The sequence below is a fragment of the Anoplophora glabripennis genome, unplaced genomic scaffold (genome assembly GCF_000390285.2).
Source record: "Anoplophora glabripennis isolate ALB-LARVAE unplaced genomic scaffold, Agla_2.0 scaffold395, whole genome shotgun sequence".
NCBI lineage: Eukaryota > Metazoa > Arthropoda > Insecta > Coleoptera > Cerambycidae > Anoplophora > Anoplophora glabripennis.
In genome coordinates, this window is record NW_019416558.1 from 196,248 (window position 1) to 206,678 (window position 10,431).

The 10,431-nt window shown below is 34.1% G+C and overlaps 1 protein-coding gene across 1 annotated transcript in view; it reads left to right on the forward strand.

Annotated features, from left to right (window-relative positions):
* The window catches only part of LOC108909712 (esterase FE4-like), a 16,540-nt gene extending 7,303 nt beyond the window's left edge, over nucleotides 1–9,237 (forward strand). Inside the window, exons 5-10 of the mRNA XM_018714120.1 lie at nucleotides 1,679–2,061; nucleotides 2,752–2,923; nucleotides 6,037–6,212; nucleotides 6,269–6,422; nucleotides 8,635–8,761; nucleotides 8,920–9,237. Coding sequence (XP_018569636.1) covers nucleotides 1,679–2,061; nucleotides 2,752–2,923; nucleotides 6,037–6,212; nucleotides 6,269–6,422; nucleotides 8,635–8,761; nucleotides 8,920–9,109 — 1,202 coding nt within the window. The 3' untranslated portion in view covers nucleotides 9,110–9,237. The remainder of the gene's footprint in view (nucleotides 1–1,678; nucleotides 2,062–2,751; nucleotides 2,924–6,036; nucleotides 6,213–6,268; nucleotides 6,423–8,634; nucleotides 8,762–8,919) is intronic.
* The last annotated feature ends 1,194 nt before the right edge of the window (nucleotides 9,238–10,431 follow it).

The following is a 10,431-nucleotide window of genomic DNA, read 5'->3' on the forward strand; positions in this document are numbered from 1 at the left end:
CGGGGGTTGCTTTTTATTTTTTAGGGGTGAAAACTACTCCTATTCGAAAATAATTATAGAATTGTAGATTCGAGCGTGTAATAGGTTGAAATAATCATTAAATAAGTTATTATGATGAATTGAAAATTGTCAATCCCTAAAAACCACCTCCTATGACAGTAATCATTAAAAAATAATGTTGAAAAATATTCAGCAACTTGGAATAATTTAATCATATAGTGATATTAAATTAGGATTTCTTTACTGTTTTAATTTTTTATTATTTATTTATAAGTTTCTACCCTTATAAAAACCACTCCTTGCAAAAAAAATTTTTTAGTTCAGAATATAATACAATCAAAATATAATACAATATTATTATTATTTAAAATGTAATGTATTTATTTTATCAAGCCTTAAAAAAACTCTACTGATTAAAATTTGCAATCAAAAATAGGGAACACAAGAATTTTATGTTTATATGGATTTTAATTTTTTTATTTTTATAACAAATTATTTTTTATTGCAAATAACATAAATAATCAAAAATGTAAATACGTCTGTGCCTAAAATATAGCTATACTCGTATCCATCAATGCTTCAATATACGTGTTCTGATATCTGCAAAAATATGTGATTGGTTTTTTACCCATAACTCGCTTAGTTTTTATGCTATCAAGCCCTTCAAAAAACCATTTTGTAAGTTTTTTCAAAGGCTATAAGACCAAATAAGTTAAAATTTCTGTCAGCCCTTATTTTTATAAGGGTGTGAGCGAAAAAGGCTTGAAGTTGCTATTTACGAACATTTGCAAACTTTAAACGCCCATATTTTACTTAATTTTGTCCTACAGAAAAAAAAACTAAATTTTCAAGAAATCAAAACCTATAATTTTGTATTCTACAAAATTTTGCGTATCATTAATAGTTTTTGAATTATTTTGAAGAAAAGAAATTTTTTTTATAAGCTACATTTTTTATAAGAAAGATTTTTTTGATAAAATACTTACTTTTGAGTTATTCGCGAAAAAGCGTCTGAAAAAGTGTTTTTTTTTGGTTAAAAAATTTACACCTTCACTCGTGAATAAGTCGAAAAGTATTGATTTTCAGAAAAAACTTTATAGAAAAAAAGTGGAATTAGCCAATATATCCATTCCCGGTTATTTGCAATGAAATATTTTTCACCCCGAGAAGGGGTGGCTTCCACCCCCAGGGTAAAAGCAACCCCCGGTACAAGGTCAACTTTGAAGTAGAGGGTAAATAGAACCTAAATCCAAATTTTTATAAAAATCGGTGTTGTTTGGCGAAATTATACGGGAAAATGATCAAAGACTGGACTATTAATTTGTTTTTTTAATAAAATCGATTACGAAATAATAAATGATTCTGAAATAACAACCGACAAAGCCACAAATTTTTTATGGAATCTTTCCAGTATCTCACCAACGTCACACAATACCAAGTAATCTTCCTCTTGTTATTCTCAATGAAAGAATATGAATAGTTGATGATATAACGGGTCAGTTTTCAGAATTATTGATGTAGATTTTATTATAGAAATGTTTTGGTAATCTTCTAAGTATGCAGTGACGTAAAACAACCATTTTAAACTATTCATTAAAGTTTAACAAATTCTTAAAATACATAAATTAAACTTGAATCCGCTTTGGTCTACCTTCTATCATTTCCATTTCGTTTTCAGGGTTTATGAGCACTGAAGATTCGGCCAGCCCAGGCAACTACGGCCTCAAAGACCAAGTTCTGGCCTTGCGTTGGGTCCAGAGGAACATAAGGAACTTCGGCGGCGACCCCAGCCGCGTGACGATCTCTGGGCAAAGCGCGGGTGCTGCTTCTGTGCTCTACCACGTGGCTTCCCCGAAGAGCAAGGGGTTGTTCCACAGAGCAATAGCCAACAGCGGGACCTCTCTATCCGCTTTTGCATGGAAGAGGAATGCCAAAGAGGTCGCTTTCCAAGTGGGGGAGGGCTTGGGGATCAACACGAAGAATTCCAAGGAGCTGGTTTCGAAGCTCAGGATGGTGGACTTGAAGAGTTTGATGGGTGTATGCGAGACTCTGGTGACGCTGGTAAAACATTCTAATTATTTCAACACGTTGCGTTAAAGTGGGTTTGAAACGCGTAGGTATTAATTTTGACTCGGTTGGGGCTCTAGAACTGAGGCGAGAAAAGTGCTCGCAAAAATTTGTGAAAATTTTTAACAATGTTTTGAATAGTACAAATTTGGATTTATTGAAAATATGTTGTTTACGTAAATGGTATTTGACATACAATGCATATATTAGTTTTGTATCGTATTACCAGGTATCCGTTACTGGTTATTGAGCTAAAAGGGTCGACGTTCAATCACGTTCCTTGATGGGTCCGCAAAGATCCTGGCGTCGTTCGTTTGGATAATTGGCCTCTCAGGATTTTACTCAACTTTGGTTTATCATCGCCTGGAACGGGTGATGGATTGCCATGTACAAAAATATCCGTTATTTGTGTATTCTAATCCATTTTTAAAATTAAATTTAAATGTGTTCTAGTTAGAGCTTATGTCTTTACTTGTTATCAAAACTAGTAAAGCATTAATTTTTATGTTTTCGACTATTAGTTTATTAGTTTCCTGTTCTATATTAACTGCTGTGGTTAGAGACATGTGGCTGGAAATGTCGTGACTGTAGTTTGATGTTAGTTTATTTGTTAAATTTATTTTTTAAGTAATTTAATCCTTTTTAAGAATGTAATTTTAAACTTTGTGATTTTTTTTGTTGCAGAATCTTCTCACTTTAATGTTGGAAGGATTTGCTTTTGGTCCGGTCATCGAACACGACCACAAAAACGCTTTTATTTCCGAAAGCACCTACTCCCTGCTAGAAAGAGGGGACTTTAACAGAGTACCCATTATAATTGGTACAACCACTGACGAATCAGCGGTTTTTGAAAATCGTAAGTGAAAATACCTGTTATTATACCTTGGACTTACTTCATCGACACCATTTACGGTTATAACCTTAAGCCTTAACTATTAATATTTGATTTGCCCTTGTTCCCAGGCTAGGGTCTGTGGGAGTGGACTCGCTATTAGAATCCGTAGACCAGGGATGCACATACCGCGGCCCGCGGGCCGCATGTGGCCCGCTGTCGATGTTTATGCGGCCCGCCAACGAATTTTAAAAGTATTCTACTCGCCGCACTCCGGTCCAAGCATATTATTACGAGACTAGAAATCTGTCGCATCAACTAGATTACAGATTCGCGAAACACGTCGATCCCCGAACAAAGTGGATGGTTCTCGATGTTTGGTAACTCGTATAAATACGACGCATCGCCGGCTACCGGGGCAGTTAAGTTTTGACTACGGATAAGCGAACGTTATACTGTTTGAGAACTGTAATCTGTGACGAGTAAATATTTCGTCGTTCGAACTTGGCTTTTACCGACTGTAACATATAATATTAATTTTGATATGGATAAACCAGGCCCCAGTAAGAAACGTAGTCGTAAGGTTGAAGATGAAAATCGACAGTTTCATGATATTTGGACCGAAAAATACTTTTTTATTTCATCGCATAACAAAATTGTCTGTTTAATATGCAAGAGTAGTGTTTCTATTCCGAAGGAATATAATGTGAAAAGGCACTATGAAACCCAGCATCCAACTTTTACCAAATTAACTGGCGAAAATCGAACGCAAAGAATTTCCACTTTACAACGGGAACTAATAGGCCAGCAATCTATGTTTACAAAACCAATTCAAGATGCTGAAACAGCCACTGAAGTTAGCTTTGAAATATCTCGAATAATAGCGAAAACTTGTCGGCCTTTTAAAGATGGTGAGTTTGTTAAGCAATGTTTGGATATCGCCGCAAAAAAAATTTGTCCGGAAAATGTAAAGAAGTTTGAAAAAATTCAGTTAAATCGGATGACTGTTCAAAGAAGAATTACCGCATTAGCAGATAATATAGAAGAGCAATTAGCTACGAAATCGAGAAGTTTTGAGTATTTTTCTATAGCGCTCGACGAATCTACAGATATAAGTTCAACTGCTCAACTATTAATATTTTTACGAGGTGTAACGCAAAATTTTGAAGTGAGTGAAGAACTGATTGGTATGAGTTCTTTGACAAGTCAAACCAGGGGAAGTGACATGCTCAAAGCTCTTCTAGAAAAATGTTCTATAATGGATTTGGATTTAACGAAAATATCTGGAATTACAACTGACGGAGCACCTTCAATGGTTGGAAGTACATCTGGGATAGTAACTCTGTTAAAAACATATTTACAAACTAAAAACATAAATACCAAGGAATTAATGCAGTTTCATTGTATTATACATCAAGAGGCCCTCTGTTCAAAATTATTGGGATTTGAAAATGTTATGAAAGTTGTAGTACCTACCGTAAACTTTATAAAATCACGAGGTCTCAATCACCGACAATTCAAACAATTTCTCGAGGATATTGAAAGCGAATATGGTGATCTCCTGTTTTACACTGAAGTAAGGTGGCTAAGTCGTGGGTTGACACTACAGCGATTTCTTAACTTGATTGAAGAAATCCAACTATTTCTGGCGGAAAAGAAAAACGACGTCCCCGAACTCGACAACCCTGATTGGCTGTGTGACTTAGCGTTTCTTGTAGACATCACAAATCACTTGAATGTCTTAAATACGCGACTCCAAGGCAAAGATCAATTGATTTCGCAGCTATACTCTCATGTTTCGTCCTTTCAATGCAAATTGAGTCTTTTCAGGACACAAATCAATTCAGCCAATTACGGCCATTTTCCGAACTACAAAAAAATTATGGAGAAGTTCAATAAAACTGACGTCAATTTCGCTCATGTTGAAAAAATTGATATTTTGATACAAGCTTTTGAAAATCGTTTTGTAGACTTCAAAAAAGTTAAACCGCTATTGGACATTTTCAGCAATCCTTTCAACATTTCACCCGAAAATGCGCCGGAATTAATGCAGCTGGAATTAATAGACATGCAAAATGATGATAATTTAAGAAACAAATTTAATGAAGGTAATTTACTCAACTTCTACCGTTGCGTTGATAAAAACGCTTATAAAGAGTTGCGAATAAATGCATTGAAATGCGCAAGCTTATTTGGATCGACGTATATTTGTGAACAAACGTTTTCAGTGATGAAACTTAACAAAACGAAAAACCGAAACCGTCTGGCAAATGAAAATTTGGAAGCAATTATACGTGTGGCTACAAGTAATGTGGAGCCAAATATAAAAAAACTTGTTAGTTCAATGCAATGTCATGCATCAAAATAATAAAACATGAAATATTACATTGTAATGATTACATAATTATTACAACAAACATTTTTGAAGGTTATTTTATTTTTATCATTGTATTTCATACTATTTAAAAATAAAAAATTTTGTGTTAATAAATATTGTTTGTAGTGGCCCGTCCTTGGCTTATATTTTCCCGAGTGGCCCCTGTTCCCTATAAGTCTGTGCATCCCTGCCGTAGATCGTGGTGCTAAGGCTGCACTATCGGTCAAATGGCATTTTTGTATGTCAAAATCAAATATTTCGAAGAAGAATTAACGAATCGATTTACATTTTTTTTTAAATTAAAGCTTATTTGATGCAGATTTAGGGAAAATTATTGCGAATGTCATCATCCCCTATTTTGGGGGTGGAAATGAAAGGTGAATCGGTGAAAACAGTGAAAATCGATTTTCTTTCGAAATTAAGATATATTTTGGTGGAATAAATGCTCATTTGAAACAAGTTAAGGAAAAATTAATGAAAATATTTTCATCCCTATATTTTCACTTTTTTCACCTATTCACCCTTCATTTCCGCCCCCAAAATAGGGGATGATGACATTCGCAATAATTTTCCCTAAATCTGCATCAAATAACCTTTAATTAAAAAAAAAAAATGTAAAACGATTCGTTAATTCTTCTTCGGGACATTTGATTTTGACATAAAAAAATGCTGCCCCCACAGAGCTTAGCCCGAGAACAACAAAACTCCTAGCTAAGTCTAAGAAAGTGCGATGTAACTACCGTAAATTTATTCGTTTTAGTTATCAACGGTGTGAAATATCTGATCGTATTATTCGACTTGAGCCCTGGGTCTCTGCCAAACCCCTCGATGAAGATCACAACTTCCGAGGAAAGAAGAAAAGTTGGCACCGAAATAATTAGGCACTATTTTAAGAGGCGATCAGCATTTGAAGCGTCAGTCGAGGAGATAGAGGATGTAAGCTTTTAAGTTTGTGTTTGGTCTCACTTTAACAATCGTATTTCATTTTACAGTTTATGAGTGACGAACAATTTGTAAGGCCTGCCAGGAAAACGGCGCAACTGGCTTACAGGCATACCCCTGTGTATTCTTACGTGTTTTCCTACCGGAGCAAATATGGCGTCCGCGGGTTTAACGATGAACTTAGAGGCAGAGGATCGTCAAGGGGTAAGCGGATTTAGCATCCTTACATGCTTATACATACAATTGCTCTATTTTGTTAATGTAATAGTAAATAAATGTTGGTCTTACTTGGCATGAAAAAGGGCGAACGCTTTGAGAACTGCTAGGGCCGAGAGGGAATGACACGTAATCTTCTCACATGACACCTCACAGTATGTGTTGCTCCTCAAACACATTGTAACCTGAGGGGTTATTTCTTTAATTATCTATCTACCGTTATGACCAGTTTTATTACTAGTCTGGATCTCAAAATAGTTTACTATTCGATTCTCAAAAGGGAGTTTATAATTATCATTATACTTTAATTAATACGTCGGAACTTAGAAATGTTGTACGTTCAGAGAATGAATTTCAAGCACTTACCATCCATTGCTTACGTAGAATGTAATCCAGTAGCTGGCTATACAGGGTGACACTGAAGTTGAGAGAAACAAAAGGAAATACCAAAACTTACAGGAAAGGTTTTAATAACAACAAACAAAACAAACACACAAAGTAACGACACAACGGCTCAAACAACGTTATTAATTAATTTATTGACACGCGACAGCGTACCGAGATTCAGGGAATGCGAGATTTATAGCAAAATTTGGAAAAAGTTTTATCTCTCCTGAATTCGACACTTCGCTTCGACACGCCCATTTCTTGGGTCCAGACGTTTCTGTTCTTATCTTACTGGCGGGAACCCTGAATGTCGGGACGCTTTGGCATAACTATGCCATGTTAAGGTGGCCATATCCCTGGCCGAGAAATGGTGAAATTTCTGGCATTTTTAGGTACTGAAATCTTGAAATGTAAAACGTGTAGAACAAAAGTAAGCACAAAAATAAAATCCTTGATGTTTTGTTTATTCATTGTTACCATTTAAATTTACCCAAATAAAATAATAACTAAAAAAAAGCGTTTGTAAAACACGCGTCTTCTGTTATCCTAATAAAAGTAAACAATTTTATATGTAGGACTAAGCAAGTAAATGTTATAAGAATATTTACATATGGAGTTATGTCTAAAAAAGTTAGTATTTTCGTAGATTTCAGTACCTAAAACCTTGATGGTTTGATCGTTTTTTGCACCTGTTTATTCGTTTTATTGCGGCGTCTTTGAAAATACTCAGGTGGCATGACATAACATTCCTATTATTTGATAAGCTTTAGATTATTCAGTTATTAAATGTTTGAAATTATTTGTCTTTGCGGAAAACACTATTTAAAGAATATGGGGCCCTTAATAGTTACCTAATTGACTGATTTTACATTTATCTAAATAATTTTGAGACTAAACTTACAAATAACCATAGCCTTCCTCTAGTGACTCCGTATAGCGATACGGGACGGATTAGTCCATCTCATTTAATCTATTCTTATAGCTTGGAAAATTCGCCTAAAAACCAGCTATTTTACTTATTACTTTATTTTCCTCACAACATTCTACCAACTTATTCTTGGAATTCCTACGTTCTTTGGAATGCATTTCGCTCGTTATTTGAAATATCGATTTTTCTCTCTATTTTTTCATTTTTGCCTACCATTGTTTGTGATACGGACTTAGTCATTTACCATTTTTTTAAATGTTCCCATACACAAAAGTAAAGGATACCATAGTACCGTCCTGTCACAATTATGTCACAATATTACTTGATAATAAAAAACGTAGATATCTAACTTCTTATACAAAATTCGTGATGAAATTACGAAAAATATTACTTTAGAGAGTAACTAATCGACATCGGTGCATTCAGTTAGATCATTAATAAAAATAACAAACACCGGCGGCCCCAGAATTGACCCTTGGGGAATCCCCGATGATCGATTAAGTTTATTTGATTGAAAGCCACGATACTGTGCAAACTGATATCTAATTGTGTATATTATAAAAAAAATGCTATTTCTAAACAACTTCTGTTAATCGGCCTCTTTTATTAATAAATCTCCAATGATTTTTTTGTTTCAATCATTTTATTAAATCACAACATAGCTATAGTCCAATCAAATTAGATTTTTACGTCTCAAAATTTAGTTCAGTAAACAGATACGTAAAAATTAGGAAAAATTGTGTAGAATTGAACTTTATCCTTTACTTGACTCCTGTTGGTCGGAGGGCAGTTTGTTTTACTTGTCTTTGTTTACTGTACTAAATTTTGGCAAAAAGTGAGGTATTTACGACAATTTGACTGACCTACTATATTTTTTGTTCGAAGGCGTTGTTCACACCGAAGATTTGACTTACATATGGAAACGCATAGAGAGATCATTCCCACGGAATCAAGAGGATAGACTTATGGTCTCGAGAATGGTGAAACTTTGGGCTAATTTTGCTCGGACTGGGTGAGGGAATATCTAATTATTTTTTCACGACAAAAAAATAATTCTAGGAGACAAACACTTACAACCAACTAACATTGTTTCATTTTATTATATTTGCGTTGTTGCATTATTATTTATGTTTAATTATTAAAGATACTAGTTCTTGTTTAATTTTTTAGGAATCCTACACCTCGGACTGACCCGTTACTTCAAAATATAACATGGCCTTCCGTGAATTCGCGAAAAGATATGAAATACTTGGACATCGACTCTACTCTGACCATAAAATCAAATTATAGGGAGGAACATATGAAATTCTGGGACTACATATACGAAAAACACGGTGGAAAATCTTATATCACTTATTAAATGTAGAGCAATCACAAAGTTCGAGAGGACAATCGAAGAGTAAATAAATCGAGGTACGATTGATAGAAATATCTTAAAATACCTACTGACTTACCGCAATAATAAGAAGAAACATTTTTGGAACCGCTGAATCCATCGATAGCTCGGTCAGTTCCGTGATTACTGTGATTAACATAGCTGTGTGGTAAATTCATTATTAATTTTAAATTTACCGCCTAATTACATTACGAAAAGAGAGCCATCTATTATTTATATTACCTAATTCTTGGTTTATTTGGACATGACGTCACGTGGAGAGTGCTTTAAGTATTTCATTAATAAAGGTTCTGTTAATTGTTTTTGATTACGTTTTTGATAAATAAAAACTGGCTTTGATATTACAACAATTCACTATTATCAACATCATTCGACAATTTTTGTGCAGCTCTTTTGGACTTAGATGTTATTTGACAAAAATTTGTTAGTACGATTGGTTTATGAGTCATTTGGTAGCACCTATTTCTTTAAATTTAGCTACTTCTGGAGCTAATTACGAATATATAGTCTGATGTTTTATAATGTCTTGAACAAATCCAAGAATTTTCAATGATAATGTTTATCTACGTCTGTAAGCTGCAAATCATCTTTTTATTATTAGGAAAATCGGAAACATGAGGTCCTTATTAAGAAATTCGCTTTGGTTGTTTGTTGTACAACCAAAAACGGAGCAATGCATTATTAATAAATAGATAATAATGCTAATGATCACCACAAGAATAAAAAAGTTCGATACAGATCAATCACAAACAGACGTAATACAAACATTATATTAACACCACTTTAGAACGCATATGGCACTGAAAAAAAAACGATAAAGATAGGTTAGTATTATTAACGGCCATCAATCTCATAGGGACAATATCCACAGATCGCCATTTGATCTCCACATGACGTCATAACATGGCCGTGGGTGTGAGAAGGGTGGGTATATGTAGCACAAGCGCCATCTAGTCGTTGCTCTTTGTAAATCAATGATTTTAAGCAGCGTGTTGCAGTTTCAACGGCATTGATTATTACTGAAAATGCTCGTTTTCGATGAACTTATTAAAAAAATCTTTTCCAAGTTTGTAAACACTCTGTACATTTAAATATTACAATTTAAGGCAACTTGTGTCTGCCTCTTTGTTGTTTTGTTGCGTAGGTAAAGGCATTTTGTACATATGTAGTAAAATTAGGAAAATATAAATTATTTAGTATGTTTAAGATTTTTTTATTTAAAGAAAACAATTCCAAATCCTGTATTACACTGAGATTCTTAAGATATGATAATAATTTTGATTAAA